Source organism: Hemitrygon akajei, chromosome 7 (genome assembly GCF_048418815.1).
Source record: "Hemitrygon akajei chromosome 7, sHemAka1.3, whole genome shotgun sequence".
NCBI lineage: Eukaryota > Metazoa > Chordata > Chondrichthyes > Myliobatiformes > Dasyatidae > Hemitrygon > Hemitrygon akajei.
The window spans coordinates 30554125-30573253 of NC_133130.1; the positions used below are offsets into that span (position 1 = coordinate 30554125).

Consider the following 19129-nt stretch of genomic DNA (forward strand, 5'->3'; position numbering starts at 1 on the left):
TCATTTTTGACATACATCTACGCTCACCTTCCTCATTTTTCACAGAAAGTCACACCATTGCGGCTCTGCTGTCGTCCCTTCCAGCAACTCCTTCCAATTTGTTTTGGCCAACTCCTCTCTAATACCACTGTAATTTCCTTTACTCCACTGAAATACTGCTACATTGGACTTTACTTTCTCCCTTTCAAATTTCAAGTTAAAATCAATCATATTGTGATCACTGGTTTCTAAGTGTTCTTTTCCCTTAAGCCCCTTAATCACCTGTGGTTCATTACATAACACCCAATCGAGTATAACTGATCTCCTAGTAGGCTCAATGACAAACTGCTCTAAAAAGCCATCTCATAGGCAATCAACAAACGCAATCTCTTGAGATCCATTTCCAACCTGATTTTCCCAATCAAGCTGCAGGTTGAAATCTCCCACCACTATCATAACATTGCCCTTTTGACACGCCTTTTCTGTTTCCTGTTGTAATCTGTGGTCCACATCCAGCTACTGTTGGGAGGCCTGTATATAACTGCCATCAGGGTCCTTTACACCTTCAGTTTCTTAACTCAACCCACAGGGGTTCAACATCTTTCAATCCAATGTCACATCTTTTGACAGATTTGATGCCATTCTTTACCAGCAGAGCCACGTCACCCACTCTGCCTACCTTCCTATCCCTCTGATACAAATGTGTAACCTTGGACATATAGCTGCCCACTATACCCATCCTTCAGCCATGATTCAGTAATGAGCACAACATTATATTTGACAATCTATAATAGTGCAACAAGATCATCCACTTTATTGGTTCCCCTTGGGTTCAGGTGAAACCCTTGACTTTTGAATAGGTCAGACCTCCCCCAAAGGAGATCCCAATGATCCAAGAACCTGAAGTCCTGCTCCCTGCACCAGCTTCTCAGCCACACATTAATCTGCCAAATCACCCTGTTTCTATCCTCACTAGCATGTGGCATAGGCAGTAATCCAGGGATTACTACCACGGAGGTCCTGCTTCTCAACTTTCTGCGTAGCTCTCTAAATTCTCTTTCCAAGATCTCTTTGCTTTTCCTATCTATGTCAATGGTATTAATATGTACCAAGAAGTTTGGCTGCTCTCCCTCCCTCTCCAAAATGTTTGTGTGTTGCTTTGGATTACAAGCATCTGCAGACTTTCTCATGACTTATGTTTTGCCCTTTTCAACTGACGTACTTCCCTCACACATTTGACATTTTTTATGAAGGAGTGGGTGGATGGGGGTGTTGCTAGATTGGCTGAAATAAACATCTTTCGAACGACAGTGTGAGGTATTTTAGCTAACCAGTTGGAGGAGTTAAATTTTTCCAGTGCAGATGCTCCGCAGACATTGTATGTCTTATTAAATGGCCAATAATAGATCTCCCAATTATTCCAAGGAACAGAAACAATATACTTCCTCCCTACCATTAGAGTGTCTGCCTCTCAGTTTCTCAGGCAGAGGGAGGAAATAAAGGATTTCCCTCAATTGTTTAGGCACCATTTTATGCTTTACTGTAAATCACAGAATTATTTTTAATCTTCTCTCTCCGTGCAAGTTCATCGATATATACCAAAAGGAATTCTTCCTCATTTTCTGCTGTGATTTGTTTTCTCAACTTGCCTTGACTGCAAGGGGTTGGAGTAAAAAGCTGAGGAAATCTTGCTACACCTGTGTAGGTCATAGGTGAGTCTGCATGTGGAGTTCTGCTTACAGGTTTGATCTCCTTTAAGGAAGGAAGGATGTGCTTGTGGTTGAGATAGTTTAGAGAGGTTACTGGGAATGAGGAGCCTACCTTTTTAGGAAAATCTTAGTAGAATCAGCTTATCGTCTAATGTTCAGAAGAATGAGTCTGACAAAATAAGTGATAGGGATGTTTTTCCTCATGGACAAGAAGGCAGGTGTATGGGGTTGAGTGGGATCCGGGATCAGCCATGATGGAATGACGGTGCCGACTCAATGGGCTGAATGGCCTAATACTGCTCCTATGTCTTATGGTCTTATGGTCTCATGAGGAGGACTAGAACATGAGGACTGAACTTCAGAATGCCTTGTCACAGAGAGCTGATCCTTTGGATTTCTCTACTCCAGAACCTGGTGACACAGCTGAGATTTTTGGACTGTAGAGACTATAAGAAACGGATAGGATAGCAGAATTCAGATGAAGATCAAATTTGCCATGATCTCATTGACTGCATCTCATTACAAGCTGCTCAATGTTATATTTATGCTTTATTTATGCTCGTATGCTTTTAATGTAAATTTTACTTATCTAATTTTACCTACCGTTCCTTAATCTCCCCCCTCCTCACTGCGAATCCACCCATGTCCCTAACTATTCCTTTGGGCTTTATATATCTTTATATTTTATTTATATAAAATACTTCTTATTCCAAGTGTATTTTCAATTCTTTTGTTCTGGACATGAGTGACTACCAGGAATCGTCTGGTTAGCAACCGGAAATAGTCTGGCGGCAGCGTGGAGAGTCAGCGGACGGCCAGGAAAGACTGGCACCGGGGGTGTCGGGATTCCACCTCAGAAGAGCACCCACCCCTTGAAGCTTCTAGTTTACACAGAGAAACATACCCTCGGGGTCCTCCGAGAGGGAGGGAGAATGATGGACCCAATTGGACAGATGCAGTTAATTACAGGGAACAACTACGACCAAGAGCTAGGATAAGAGGCTCTGAGTGTCCAGTGTATTGGTGTGGGAGAGCGTTTTCCAGTATTAAAAGTTTATGAGTCCACCAAGCAAAGGTGAAGTGCTATTCCATCCCAGTGGATGAAGATTAAATTACTTCACCAAGCACAGATGCTGTGGTCTTTTCAACCACTGATTCACAAGCCACAGCGATTCGCTCTGGAGGGAGTCATCATACTCCAGGTCAGACAAGAGATAACCCAGGTTAGTTTTCAGACCACAGTACCCAGCTAGATCCTTCGCATGATGATGGTGGTGAGGAGGTAGAGAAGAAGAGGAAGGTCAAGTGGCCAGCAATGGCAGATGAGAAGGCTTGGCGTGTGTTTGCTGAGGATATCAGTATGATGTTGGAGAACACTCTCATGGTAACATCAAAGAGAAAGTTGGAAGTGATGGGCGTTATGATTTATGATGCTGGAAAGTACCGGTTTGGTTTAGTTGAGTTGAAGAAACCAAGCAGGTGCCAGAAGGAGATTAGTAGGTTGGGGAGAGAGCTTAGTTCGTTGAGACAGAGGTGGAAGGTAGCAAGTGAGGGTGACAAGCCGAGGCTTGCTGATCTCCGAGAGTATTTTCAATTAAAGTTAGCATCACTCTGTCATGCAGAGTCACAACATAAAAAGAGAAAGATGAGAGAGAAAGCAAGAAAGTCGTTCTTTAAGAATTGTAACAAGTTCACAAATAAATTGTTTAAACGAAGTAAGAGCCGGCAGCTTAACATCTCTCAACAAGAACTTGAGGATCACCTGACAAGTATTTACTCTAACGAACAGCGGGAGGCTCCTTTGCCTGACATTTCCGGGCTTGTGAAGCCTACCGAGCCAGGAGCGAAGTTCAATCTGTCAAAACCCAAAATGGCAGAAGTTGAACAGTTCATCAGAAAGGCAAGGTCAGGTTCATTGCCAGGACCTAATGGAGTGCCATCCTTAGATAGAAGTGTGAAGAGCTGAGGAAATACTTGTGGAGATTGCTAAAGGTGGTGTGGAGACAAGGTGTTTTTCCTTTGTCATGGAGTGTGGCTGAAGGAGTATACATCCTGAAGGAAGGGAATTCTACTACATTGAATCAGTTTCGACCAACTTCACTCCTGAATGTAGAGGAGAAGAAAATGTTTGGCATTCTAGCAGAAAGAATATCTTCATTTGTGATAGAGAATGGATTGGTAAATACATCTGTGCAGAAGGCAGGAATACCAGGCTTCCCGGGATGCCTTGAACATACTAGTATGATATGGCATACCATCCAGGAGTCAAAAAGGTTGAGAAGAAATCTGGCTGTAGTTTGGCTTGATCTTGCAAATGTATATGGTTCCATTCCCCATGTCCTGATTGAGTTTGCAATGGAATTCTTATAGATTTCTGCTAAGGTAAGGAACCTCATTATGCAGTACTACAACGATTTCCGGACGAGGTTTTCCACTCAGCAGGTTACAACTAGGTGGCAGAGCTTGGATGTTGGAATCACAATGGGATGTGTGATTTCAACCATCCTTTTTGTGTTAGCCATGGAGGTCATTGTGAGGGCTGCAGAATCAGTGGGACCAGGTGTCTCACTTGACGGCGGAGGGGAGTTACCACCAATACGAGTGCATATGGACGATCTCATCATTTTGGGTCCTAGCACGGAGGCAGTAGAAAGTGTACTATCTAGACTCAAGGAGCTAATGGATTGGGGAAGAATGAAGTTCAAGACCAAGAAGTCAAGGACTCTTGTTCTTAGGAGAGGAAAGCTGGTTGACTTTCATTTCACCCTTTGTGAAGAGGAGATTCCATCCATTCAGGCCCAACCAGTTCAGACCCTTGGTCGATGGTACACAGAGAGGCGGAGAGACACCAAGAGAGTTCTCGAGACAGAAGAACAGATCAGCCGAGGTCTGATGTCTGTTGACAAGTGCGGCTTGCCTAGCAAGTTGAAGTTGTGGTGCTTGCAGTACGGACTGATACCACGGATAACATGGCCACTAACTGTCTATGAAGTGGCAATGTCCCATGTCGTGGCAATGGAACGGAAGATCAACAAGTATGTGAAGAAGTGGCTTGGAGTACTGAGCAGCCTCACCAATGTTGCGATCCAAAGTAGCCAGACAAAGCTTACCATCCCAGTGCAATCCCTTGTTGAAAAGGTCAAGGTAGCCAAGGTAGGATCATTCTTGATGCTTCAAGACTCAAAAGACCCTGTCATCAAGAACACCCAGCCAGATGTGAGATCAGGCAGGAAGTGGTCAGCCCATGTAGCAGTTGATGAGGCAGAGTCTAGACTGAAGCACACGGAGATGGTTGGGTCTACCCAGCTAGGCCGCCAGGGACTTGGATGGACAACCCACAAGTGGTGGTCAATTTCTACAGTTAAGGAGTGCTGTGAGCTTGTAACGCAAGAGATACGAGAGGTAGAAGAGGAGAAGAGGTTAGCTAAAACAGCTGGCCTGACCAAACAAGGGGCTTGGACCTGGTGGGAAAGTGTTGAACAACAACATCTATCTTGGAATGTTCTGTGGCAGATGGAACCGCTCCACGGTTGAGCAAAGAGTACTGCAGCAGAACTTATCTCATGCCCCATGCTGCACAGAACATTGCATATAATTTGTGAAAGAAGGCTCCAAGTCAAGGGTGTACAGTGCAAGTCCACGGTCAAGCATACTTTGATCAGCCAATGATTGGTGTGTCAAGGCCAACCTGGACGGGAAAGGCAGTTTCCCGGAGCAAATGGGTTTCACCACATTGCGTCCAGATATAATCGTATGGTCTGACACCAGTAGAGAAGTGGTTATTGGTGAACTCTCGGTCCCCTGGGAAGACAACATTGATGAAGCCCATGAGCGCAAGTTAACCAAATATGCAGAATTAAGATCAGAGTCCAGAAACAGATGGTGGAAGGTTTCATGTTATCCATTCGAAGTAGGGTGCCGTGGCTTTATTGCATTCACTTTCCAGAAGTGGCTGCATGACCTTGGCATCATTAGAAGAGAGATCAAGTCAACCAGCAGAGCTGTAGCTGAGGCAGCAGAGACAGGATCATCATGGGTGTGGACTAAGTACGTCCAGAGGGGCAGATAGTCAGACAGTATTTCCATCTTTTGCAGACCCTTCAGTAGTTGCATAGACACCTGAAGAGTGGACTATCTGTTGGATGGAAGCGACCAACAACTCTGATAGAGGCAGATGCCAAGTTGTTAAGCTCATCAGTGGGAGGTGGTGCTTCAGCACTGTTGGCCCACCACCTCGAGGGAGTCCTGATGATAAGTGCGCTGAAACTCCTGAGGACAGGTGGCAGATCAACTGATGATCCCACTGGTGATAGCACAGGACGGTTAACATCTTAGTCCACGTGTATTTTCAGTTCTTATCTGTAATACTCTGCCCTGCGCTGACTAATCCCATTGGGATGTTATCAAATTTCGAAGCATTGCAGCATCTCTTTTTACATACGCCTATTGTTTTTGTTTTTCCTTGACTCCTCTGTCTCCTCCAATACTCTGCCCAAAATCACGAGAATCCACATCAGATGCAAACTCTTTAAGATTCAGGGATTCAAGTACATTTATTAGCCAAGAATGTACAAATTATACAACCTTGAGATCTGCTTGCTCACAGATAGCCACAAATCAAGAAACAAGAAAGAACCCAGTTAAGTGAAAAAAAGAATAAAAATAAAACTGAAAGACTAGCAGTCGATGCACAAGAGGAAGGAGAAGAATACAAGTCATGCAAACAATTGAAGAACAGCATTCCAAACCTCAGAACCATGGACATGACCATCATGGAGAACAAGCGAATTCGGCTCTCACCCTGGATCCCGACTCTTGTACTCAATACTGAAAATGGTAAGAAAGGAAGTGAAATTTATCATAGCTTAGGAAGACTTAGAATCTTTGTGATATTGTAAGCTTTTCTCATAAAGCAGCTGTAGAATGTCTGTAGGAGCCATGTGTCGGTTCCCTGTCTGTGTTGTGCATTTATTATGTTCACTCCAGTAACTAGTCATATGAGTGGGAGCGCGGTAAAAGCAAAATGAAAAAGCTTTGTGTTCTTGCTTATTCCATGGTAGTTTGTGGTTTGGGACTGGCAGAGGTCATACCTTTGCTGACCGCCTAATATTGCTTCAAGATTATATATTTGCCAATTGCTAATAAAGGATCGAATAAAGAATTCCACTCTTTGGAACAATCATTTCATTGGAGCTGAGGATGCATCATGCAAGTGTAACAACCCATGGCGGTCACAGGCTTATGGCAATTGTTTTCCTTTGATGTTGGATTTGTTTTTCCCACTACCATATCTCTTTAAGTAGGATCGTATGTATAATGGCCATGAAAACGATACAGTACACTGTATCCCCACATTACACCACTCCATCTCTCCTGCATTTTGCGAGCAAGGAAAATAAGGATAATTACAGGAAGATTTAAAAAGTACTTTGCACCCCTGATGGCACTATGTTTCTTTTCTTTTTCAATGGCACTATGTTTCTTTTCTTTTTCAATGGCACTATGTTTAAATGCTTCTATATGTGTTTCAGTAATTCCACAGGTAAAGGAAACCCCAAGTTAATTTGCTCAATTTGATTTTTCTTTCATTGTTATAAGTGAACATTGGTTCTTAAAAATGAAACCATCACTGGCTGGTACTGATTCCCTATCATAGGGTGTCCTTGAGAAGGTGGAGTTGAGCCTCCTATTTGAATCAGTGCACATGTTTTAGTGATGTCAGTCCCACAGTTCTTTTGGGGTATTCCCGAATATAAGCCCAGTGCTTATGAAGTAACGGCAATATATGTTCAAGATGGTAAGATGGTAGATATTGTAGGCATGGTGTTCTAGTGGTGGACGGAGCAAATACTGAGTGTGGGGAATGTGTGCCTGTTTTGTGCTGGAGCTTCTCGAATGTTTCTGGAGTTACACATCCAGGCTACCTTTAATCTGAACAGAGGACATCAGGCTGTGTTTATTACTGAATAATGCTGATCACTACTGTATGACCTGCATTGTAAGGCTTTTGAAGCCAGGACTGGCCACTGGTAGCCATACATGCCTTGATCACTTTCCGTCGGTCTGCACTTAGACATTTTCCACAATGGCTGCTGAGGGACAGCCAGAACATCCATTGATATTAATATAGGATTATTATAGATTGCTGCCGCAGACTTAATGGACCAAATTAAGTGGATCTGTGCAGTACATCTCTATGACTATAACCAAGAGGAGAAGGAGTAGGCCATTCTACCCATCGAGCCTGCTGTGCCATTTATCAGGATCATGGATAATCATCATATTGGCACTAACTTCCAGAACGTGGATAGAAAAGGTTTAGAGCAGGGGTTCCCAACCTGCAGTCCATGGACCCCTCGGTTAATGTTAGGGGTCCATGGCATAGAACAAGCTGGGAACCCCTGGGTTAGAGGGATATGGAACAAACACGGGCAAATAAGACTAATTTAGGTAGTCAGCATTGACAAGTTGGGCTGAAGGACCTGTTTCTGTGCTATGATTATATCTGTAGATCACTGTTGACATGTGTAACTTGTTTAATCTTCTCTGCTGTTAGTTATGATGATTACATTATAATTACAGGAAACTCAAGCTTGCCAATCTTTATCATCATTATTATGTGCTGTGGCATATTTTATAGGCGATCATGGTCTTTGACCAAGATTGGTCTTTGCAAATTTTTCTACTGAAGTGGTTTACTATTCTTCTGGACATGTCTTTACAACACGGGTGAGCCCAGCCATTATCAATACTCTTGGATTGTCTGCCTAGTGTCAGTGATTGCATAACCAGGACTTGCGATATGCACCAGCTGTTCATACGACCATCCACCGCCAGCTCCCTTGGCTTCACAGGACTCTGACTGGGGAGGCTAAGCAGGTGCTACACCTTGCCCTAGAGTGATCTACAGGCTAGCAGAGAGAAGGAGCACCTTACACCTCCTTTGGTAGAAATGTATCTCAACTCTGCCAACCAGACAATCGTTATGACAACTCAAAAATATATCAGACTTATCTCCAAGGATCAGTAAAGTACACTGATGAATAATTTACAAATGCAATTAATAAGGAATTGCTGTTGAAGTTGAGATTGGTTATTAAGGCTAATTTTCTTGATAAACCCATGCTGATGGTTGAATTTCGAATTTTACTGCAAGCCATTTACATTTCTGCATTATGATTCTGGTTGAATGATGCATTGCTTTTAGAAACAGGGAACCACCAATTTTGACCAGTTTTGTTGTGGTCAGTGATTCTGGGTGTTGAACATTGTGGGCATGCAATGATGGCACTGTGGGCTGCCTCCAGCACAGCCTGAGGTTGTCATTTAACACAAATGACGTATTTTACTGTTGGTTGATGTACATGTGATAAATAAATTAATCTGAATCTGATTTAGCACATAGAATACAATTTATATCAAAAAAGTCTCCGACATTGGAATTTGAATTGATATTCATTTATTATTGTCACACTTATTGAGGTTAACACATTGCTTGAGCTGTGTAGGTGAAGGAAATTATTTTAGCATTTATTAAACATGTAACAGCAATGTTAGGACCCATGAATGACTGCAAAGTAAATTTCAGGTACTTTATTTAATTAGTTTTGGAATTACAGTATAGAAGGTTAGGATAGCACCTATTACCCTCCTCTAATTCTTTTGAGAAACTAGTGCTGAACCACCTTCTTAAACCGTTGAAGTATTTTACTAATGCCACACTCACCATGCACTTGGGTAAGGGAATGCCAGGATTTACATGCAATGTTCAAGATAAAGTACCTATAAAATTCCAGAGGAAATCAACAGGTCAGGCAGCATCTGTGGAAAGGAATAAACATTCAGCGTTTTGGCTGAGACTCTTTATCAGGACAAGACAGGAAGGCGGGAGAATTGTTGTGGGTAGAGTTAAGAAACAGCAAGGGTAAAAAAGGCACAGATGGGACTTATATACAGACCTCTTATCAGTGGCAACGATGTGGTTGAATGATGACCAGTTACAATGTTACGATAGTCATGGTGCAGGTAGATTTGGAAAATCAAGCTGGCTCTGGATGCCAAGAGGGAGAACTTGTAGAATACCAATGAAATGGCGTTTTAGAGAAGTCGCCATAATATGATAGGATTCATTCTGTGATTTGAGAGGAGAAGGTAAAGTCAGATATATCAGTATTAAACTAGTGTAAAGGGAATTACAGTGGCATGAGAGAGGAGCTGGCCAAAATTGATTGGAAGGGGACCCTGACAGGGATGATGGCAGAGCAGCAGTGGCTGGAGTTTCTGGGAGCAATTCAGCAGGTACAGGATGGATACATCCTAAAGATGAAGAATTCTAAAGGGAGAATGACTCAGCAGTAGCTGACCAGCGAAGTCTAAGCCAATATAAAAGCCAAAGGGAGGCTATAAGACTGAGCAAAAATTAGTTGGATATTAGAAGACTGCAAAGCTTTTAAAAACCAATAGAAGGCAACTAAAAATGTCATAAAGAAGAAAAAGATGAAATACGAAGGTAAGCTAGAGTTAGATAGAGAGATTTAGAGAGTTAGATAGAGCTCTTATAGATAGCGGGGTCAAGGGATATGGGGAGAGGGCAGGAACGGGGTACTGATTGTGTATGATCAGCCATGATCACAGTGAATGGCGGTGCTGGCTAGAAGGGCCAAATGGTCTACTCCTGCACCTACTGTCTATTGTCTAGGCATAGTATTAAAGAGAATATCAAAAGTTCCTTCAGATATATAAAGTGTAAAAGAGAGGTGAGGATAGATATCGGACCACTGGAAAATGATGCTGGTGAGGTGTGGTAACGGAGCACAAGGAAATGGAAGATGAACTGAGTAAGTATTTTACAACAGTTTTCACTGTGGAAGACACTAGCAGTATTCCAAAAGTCTTAAAGTACCAGGAGGCAGAAGAGTGTGAATTTGCCATTCCTAGGGATAAGGTGCTTTGGAATTTGAAAAGTCTGAAGGCACGTAGATAAATCACCTAAACCAGATAGTCTACACCCCAGGGTTCTGAAAGATGTGGGTGATGAGACTGTGGAGGCATTAGTAATGATGTGACAAGAATCATTAGACTCTGGAATGGTTCTGGAAGACAGGAAAATTGTAAATGTCACTCCACTCTTCAAGAAGGGAATGGGACAGATGAATGGAAATTGTAGGCCAGTTAGTCTGACATCAGTGGTTGGGAAGATGTTAGAGTGGATTATTAAAGATGTGGTTTCGGCATACTGGAAGACACATGATAAAATAGGCCAAACTAGGTATGTGTTTTTTTTTAAAAAGGGAAAATCTTGCGTGACAAATCTATCAAAATCTTTGAAGAAATAACAAGCAGGATAGACAAAGGAGAACTGGTGGATGCTGTGCATTTTAATTTTCAGAAGGCCTTTGACAAGAAGCTCCACATTAGGCTGCCTTAAAGAGCCCATGGTGTTACAGGAAAGATTCTAGCATGGATAGAGCATTGGCTGACTGGCAGGAGCCAAGGAGTGGGAGTATACAGAGCCTTTTCTGGTTGGTTGCCAGTGACTAGTGGTGTTCCACCAGAGTCTGTGTTAGGACCACTTTTTTCTTTACTAAATGTCAATGATTTGGAAGACTGAATTGATGGCTTTGTACCCATATGAAGATGGAAGGAGGAGCAAGTAGTGTTGAGGAAGCAGAGAGGCTGCACAAGGTCTTAGTTTAGGAGAATGGGCAGAAAAAGTGGCTGATGGAATACAATGTCAGGAAGTGTATGATCAAGCACTTCAGTAGAAGAAATAAAAGAGTAGACTACATTCGAAATGGAGAGAAAATTAAAAAAAAATCTGAGGTGCAAAGGGAGTTGGGAGTCCTTGTGCAGGATTCCCTAAAAGTTAATTTGCAGGTTGATTCAGTGGCAAGAAAGGCAAAGATGATGTTAGCATTCATCTTGAGAGGACTAGAGCCAGAATCTCCTACCAGTGGGAAACAAAAGGAATGCAATGTATTGTGCTTCGTGGAGACCTAGCTAATGGAGGAGATACCAGATCACGCCATCAAGCCCTCTGTGTTCTCCCTGTTCCTGCCGGACAGGTGTAAAAAACTCTCTGGGAAGAGTAAAGGATCTGGGGTATGCTTCATGGTCAACAATGCCTGGTGCAACCCTCGGAATGTGCATGCCCTCAGATTCTTTTGTTCCCCGGATCTGGAGTACCTGGTACTGCTGTGTAGACTTTTCTGGCTGCCTAGGGAGTTCACGGCTGTTATTATCACAGCGGTGTACATTCCGCCACAGGCTGATACTGACCTGGCTCTCAAGGAACTGTACGAGACCATCAGCATATTGGAAACTGCTCATCCAGATGCTGCCTTCATCATCACCAGTTACTTTAATAAGAGCTTTGCTGTCTAAAGTCTCCCTGAAGTTTTGCTGACACATCCAGGTGAGCACACGGGGAGATAGCATACTCGACCACTGCTACTTTCCCTTCCCCAATGCTTACAAAGTGCTCCTCTGCCCCCCCCATCTGGAAGATCAGATCACTCCTCCATTTTCTGGTGCCAAAGAACAGGCAGAAGCTGAAAGAAAAGGTGGCCATTTTTAAAACCGTCCACTGTTGGTCTGACCAATCAGCCTCCATGCTGCAGGACTGCTTTAATGACATCAACTGGAATGTCTTCCATGATGAGCATATCTCTGAGTTCATGGATGGGGTCATGAGTTCCATCCAGAAGTGCATCAAGGTTGTTGTCCCCCAAAATTGGTCAGGGCCTTTCCAGATCAGAAGCCCTGGATCAACAGTTCCGTGCGAGCAGCACTTATTGCGCGAGACAGTGCTTATGTTACTGGTGAGCAACATGAACTCAAGAAATATAGCTACGATCTGCGCAAAGTCTTCAAGGCAGCGAAACAATACAGGGACAAGATCCAGACTCAACTTTCCACCAACAACACATGCTGCTTATGGCAAGGTCTGCAAACCATCGCAGACGTCAAAGCTAAATGCAGTGGAGATTCCAACATCAATGCCTCTCTCCTAGATGAGCTAAATCTTTTTTATGCTCAATTCGATGTTGCCAATACTGAGCCCCTAAGGAGACCTGCAGATGATGTGACCAGGAGCTTGGTCATCTCTGAGGCCGAAGTTTCCAACTGGTGAATAGTCGCAAGGCTGCGGGACCAGACAGCATCCCAGGACGGGTACTCAGGATGGGTGTGGCACAATTGGCAGGTGTGTTTACAGACATTTTTAGTCTCTCCCTCTCCCAGGGTAGAGTGCCCTCCTGCTTCGAAACACCCACCATTGTCCCTGTACCTAAAAAGACCAAGGTAACATGTCTGAACGACAGGTGTCCTGTCACACTCACCTCAATCATAAGCAAATGCTTTGAGAGGCTGGTCAAGGACTACATCTGCAGCATGCTACCACCCAAACTGGACCCCCTACAATTTGCCTACTGACACAACCAATTGACAGAAGACACAATATTCACAGCTCTACACACCGTTGTTACACATCTAGAGAAGAGGGATGCTTATGTGAGAATGCTGTTCTTGGACTATAGTTCAGCATTCAACACCATAATTCCCTACAGACTCAACAAGAAGCTCAGAGACATCGGCCTTCACCCTGCCTTGTGCAGCTGGATCCTGGACTTCCTGTCAGATCACTGGAAGGTAGTAAGAGTGGGCTCCCTCAACATAAGTGCCTCTCAGGTCTGTTTACTAAGTCCCTTCTTTACTCCCTGTATACCCATGACTGTGTCGCCACCCACAGCTCCAATCTGCTAATTAAATTTGCTGACAATACTACACTGATTGGCCTAATCTCAAATAATAATGACGCAGCCTACAAAGAGGAAATCATCACCCTGACATAGTGGTGTCAAGAAAACAATCTCTCCCTCAACATCGCAAAAACAAAGGAGCTGGTTGTGGATTACAGGAGGAATGGAGACAGGCTTACCCCTGTAGACATCAATGGATCTGGGGCTGAGAGAGTGAACAGCTTTAAATTCCTCGGCATAAACATTACCGAGGATCTCATGTGGTCTGTACATACCAGCTGTGTGGTGAAAAAAGCACAGCAGCACCTCTTTCACCTCAGACAGTTGAAGAAGTTTGGTATGGTCCCCCAAATTCTAAGAACTTCCTATAGGGACACGATTGAGGGCATCCTGATTGGCTGCATCCCTGCCTGGTATGGGAACTATACTTCTCTCAATTGCAAGACTCTGCAGAAAGTGGTGCAGACAGCCCAGTGCACCCGAAGGTGTGAACTTCCCTCTATTCAGGACATTTACAAAGACAGGTGTGTAAAAAGGGCCCGAAGAATTATTAGGGACCCGAGTCACCCCAACCACAAACTGTTCCAGCTGCTACCATCTGGGAAATGGTACCGCAGCATAAAAGCCAGGACCAACAGGCTCCGGGACAGCTTCTTCCACCAGGCCATCAGGCTGATTAACTCATGCTGACACAACTGTATTTCTAAGTTATATTGACTATCCTGTTGTACATAATATTTATTATAAATTACTATAATTGCACATTGCACATTCACACGGAGACGTAACATAAAGATTTTTACTGCTCATGTATATGAAGGATGTAAGTAATAAATTCAATTCAATAAAAACAAGGAGGTAATGTTGAGTATTTAAAAGGCACAGGAAGTATTGTGAGCATTTTGGGCCCCTTGTCTTGCCAAGGATGTGCTGAAACTGGAGAGGGTTCAAAAGAGGTTCACTAAAATGATGCCAGGATTAAATGGCTTGTAATATGAGGAGTGTTTAATGGCTCTAGGCCTATATTAACTGGAATTCAGAAAAATGAGGGATGAGCTAACTGAAATCTATCAAATGGTGAAAGGCCTTGAGAGACTGGATGTGGAGAGGATGTTTCCTATGGTGGGGGAGTCTAAGACCAGAGGACACAGCCTCAGAGTAGAGGGATGTCAATTTTAAGACAGAGATGTGGAGAAATTTCTTTAACCAGAGAGTGGTGAATCTGTAGAATTCTTTGCCACAGGTGGCTGTGGAGGCCAATTCATTGGTATATTTAAGACAGAGTTCGACATATTTCTGTTTAGGCGGGACATAAAGGGATGGGGGCGGACAAGAGATTATGTCTGAGAGGGAATTGGATCAGCCATGACGAAATGGCAGAGCAAACTCAATGGGCCAAATGGCCTAAATCTGCTCCTATAATTTTATGGTTTTATTTTAAACCTGAGCAATAGAAAGAAAACACTGGAGGAACTGAAGGCATCTTCTGCGGAGAGGAATAAACAGTCAAAGTTTCAGAATGAGACGCTTCAGGCTTGGAATGGAAGTGGGAAGAAGCCAAAACAAGGAGGTGGGTGGGGAGGAACTAGTACAGGATGGCTGGTGTGTGTACACCTTCCCCACCCCCCACATATTTCTGTCTTCTTCCCACTTCTGTTGAAGGCTCCCTTCCAGAATCATCAAATGTTAATATTCTTCTCCATACATGCTGCCTGACTTGCTGAGTTTCTCCAGCATCTTGTGTGCTTTGCTCAGATTTCCAGAATCTCTTGCCTTCATGATAACCCTGTTTCTGACTCTGCGCTTGTGAAAGGAACTGAGAGCTTTTTTTTTTGCTTGGCATTGATAAGCTTATTGTTACGGATTTACATTAAACGATTTTGATGCACTGTCAATAATTATTTTAAGTTATGCCGGGGAAATAGTATCATTTCACAATAGGAAAGCTGACTTTGAGAGGAAGGGCCATTTGTAAATTATCTGCTATTTCAGGAGCAGACTCGAATGACCTTAGTAGTGTGCCTTAACTGGTCCTTCGCATTGGACAGTACGACTCCCCATCCTTCAACTCGGCGTGCATACGGGCTAAGTAGGTGTGCCGGCCCTGACATCACAGTCACAGCAACAAATCAGCCCAGCACGCTGGCGGTAGCAATTCACAAGTGCCTTGAAAGCATTCCAGTACAAGTCAGTTAAGCAGAGGTTGGAAACGAGCAGCAGTCTGTTGTAGAGTGCGCTGTTCAGAGGACTTATTGAGAGGAGAGTGGAGGCGCCAGAGTAAGCGGAGCTCGTTAGGATTCGGCGAGCTATTGGTGGATTAATATACCCGATGGGACAGCAAAGTTACTATACCGCTTGTTCAGTGTGTCACATCCATTTCACGTGCGCGGCGGGAGAAAGGTAAGAGATGCATTTATTTTTTTTTAAAGCATTATGGAAAAATACAAGTCAATTGCAATGTGGCACTGATAATATTCACTCAGCAATGCGTGACGTCCGATAAAAATTGGGGACCCGAGCAGTCGAAGGAGAAACATAGGCGCGTAGGTTTTCCAAACAAGGGGAGTCGGTAACACCGTTTGCATCCTGTACCACTACAGCCAACGCCGTAGTTTACTGAAGTTTTGATCGGAATCTAATGCGGGCTCTCCCATTATCAACCTGAAAAAGTCGTTTATTCACTTTGTTGATTCTGGTTGTCACAGTATTCACCATTTATCAGTAACATCGGGCTAATGTGTCAGCACTTCGGAGGTTTTATTTTTAAAGGTGTTTTGCAGAGCTTTTATAAAATATGTGAACTAGCCCAAATGAGATGAAATCACGGCCGCGGCTCTATACGGAGTGGGGTGGGGTGGCAGAGTATGGCCACAACATGCCCTGGTAGGACAGTCGCAGCCTTCACCGAGAGAGCTTTTTCCAAGGATATCGGCGCAGTTCTGTTCGATGTGATGAATTGCTCAGGAATTCGCCGGCTCCCAATATTCAGGGGGTTTTGAGTTTAAGTTTCTGTTGGTGAGTGGGACATTTACCAAGACACCTTCTGGAATTTTAATGATTCTCTTCTGGACAGAACTGCGAGCTCCAGGAATTAATACGACCTTGGAGTGACTGGGCGAAGTTGGTCCACTAACATCTGGAGCGAAAAAAAAACGAAGCGCAAACTCTGGATTAAAAAAAAACTTGATTAAAAACCCGCTCGTTGACCTGTAACATCAACCCAGTTTCTGTTAACCCCCCCCCCCCCCCAGCTTGTTGTCTCAAATTGCTGAGTGTTGGCAGTATTTTCCGATTCAATGTCCCCCACTGTCTGTTCTTGGCGTGCGGCTGGTGACAGCCCGCCGGCATCTCCGCTGACAGAATTGATTTTTCCCATTTGCAAAACTGAACATCACGCACTTCATCCCCTTGGCTGGCGGGTATCCTTTCCCTCGCTTGTGCTCGCCCAAACTGAACTCCCCATAAAAGTGAAGAAAACTCGATGCAGTATTGAGACTGAAACAAAACAGACGGGCTTTAATGCTGCCAGGTGAGATGATGTTCAAATATTTTCTTTGAAAAAGGGATTCAGATGTTGTTAGACTTCTGAACATTTACAGAAGGCTCCCCTTGAAGTGCCTTGTCTCTAAGATCTTACTGAGGTTAAACACATCAGTGTATTATATTGATCGTGCATTATTTCTCTAGAATGTAAATAAGGAAAGCCGATTTAACCCTAACCGCGCCATGCAGCCTGTAAAACACAAAAGTAGATTAAAGTGTGTAGCATCTCTAAAATGTACTTTTGTACTGATAACTGATGATGTATTAAGCACTCAGACCTGGCGAGAATTTCTGATGCGTTCTTCTTCAGTAAACTCTGATAGCATTCAGATATGGAGGTGGGGGGGGGGGGGGCACCTGCTGGATTCTTTCAACGATTAACTGTTCATCTTTAGATGTCTGCAATGCAGTATCAATTTTTAAAAGGTGAAGCGACATTTTAAACGCTGCTTGGGTTCTTCACAGCTGGCGTGAAGTAATAGGTACCGATTCTTACAATGTACCACCTTCTGCTCATTGATAGTTCTCATTACTATTCTCATACCCCAAGGGCAAATAGTCTGCCGTCAGCTGAACAAAAATCCCAACTTGTTGACCTTTAACAATTCCAAATGTATTTACATCCTACCTTTTGCCGCCAAGGCAGGTAACTACAAAACAAAAATTGTTTTTAATTCCTTGGTCTCTGCTGAATTAATCTTAATGGTGTTCCTGCAAGTTGGCTCAGTGTTTGTGGACCGAAGAGGTGGTAGGAAGTAATTTATCGATCATCCTCTGGTAGCCCTCCTGTTTGTGCGAGATGTTTTCCTTGACAGGTTCAGAGTGGACATTGAGGCACCAAGCAAAAATGAAATGGTCTGTCACGGCTCACTGATTACGCTGAGGCACAAGATGAGGTGCCCAGGAGCAATCAATTCCCTTGCAATTTTTTATCTCAATAACAATCCACACACACATCGTTAAAAAACGGAACTGTAGACTCCATATAAACAAGTACAATTTAAATTCATTTTAAAAATAAAACTATAAAAGCTGTTAACATTTTAATTTAACTATATGGACATAAATATTTTAATATGGCCAAACATGTGTCATTTTATAATATGGTTTGAGCCCCTTTGACTTAGTGATTCTCTCTAGGGTCATAATAATGTCCTGTGGTCTGCAAATGAGCAAAAGATATTATTTATATTGCCTTATGACATTGTAATTTTTATGAGAATGATGCTATCCTTTCCGGCAATCATGTCCATTTGTAGTGTTGCTCAAGGTTGTTATCAAGTTTCCGCAAAAGTGCATAACTGCAGATAAAAAGATATTACCATATAACCCAAAATAAGAACACAATTTGGAAAATTCTGGGATCCCATAAGCTTCATCTCCAAATATAGGAATGTCTTGAAAAGCAAAAGACTGCACATGTTGGAAATCTAAAATTAAAGCATAATGTACTGGAAGCAATTAACAGGTCAGACAGCTTCTATGGAGAGGAAAATAGCTATGTTTTATCAGAGTGGTTGATAGGTCATTAGTATTAACGTTAAGTCCTTTTTCTCCATAGATTCTGTCTAGCTTGTTCACTATTTCTAATTTTTTTTTTAACTAAAAGAATGTACTTCTATTAACGGGACTATTTTTAAGGGAGGGCCAAAAAATAACATTAATTTATCTTGTGTGACTGTGTAGATACCGTAAGGGTTTATTACTACTCCTAAGCTCATACCAATTTACTTTCAAATGAAGTTCTTCAGATTTTTCATCTGGAGAGTAATTGAAAAACTCTCATCCACTGAGGGTTTCTAAGGAAAATGTTGCTTTTGGATAAATTTAAACATTCTGCTTACCAGGCTGACAGGAATCCTCACTACTCATGAGTGACCCCACAACCAATGCCTGCCTGCCCTATCCCCTGTGTGCCCCTGAATATATTTTGAGAAGTACACCTGTGAACAGAGAGTATTATTCTCAGCATGCTGGGGGAAATACTTGAATGCTCCGGGAACTGATGTTTCCAAATTGATCTGACTGTAGGGTGCATTTGAGAAAGGGGAAGTTCTCCCACTTATGAGAGACTTTCCCTGGGCTCAACTGAGTGATACGATGAGTCAGCCTACCAGTCTCTACCCTGAATAGTAATCT

At 43.1% G+C, this 19129-nt stretch overlaps 1 protein-coding gene across 7 annotated transcripts in view; it reads left to right on the plus strand.

Moving 5' to 3' along the window:
* Nucleotides 1-15640: 15640 nt before the first annotated feature.
* Nucleotides 15641-19129, plus strand: part of LOC140730325 (muscarinic acetylcholine receptor M3-like) — a 327953-nt gene continuing 324464 nt past the window's right edge. For all 7 annotated transcript variants that reach the window (XM_073050580.1, XM_073050581.1, XM_073050583.1 and 4 more), the window contains exon 1: nucleotides 15641-15847. Coding sequence is in view for 1 of the 7 variants with exons in the window: in XM_073050577.1 (XP_072906678.1) it covers nucleotides 15777-15847 (71 nt within the window). In the remaining 6 variants the exon portion in view is untranslated. The remainder of the gene's footprint in view (nucleotides 15848-19129) is intronic.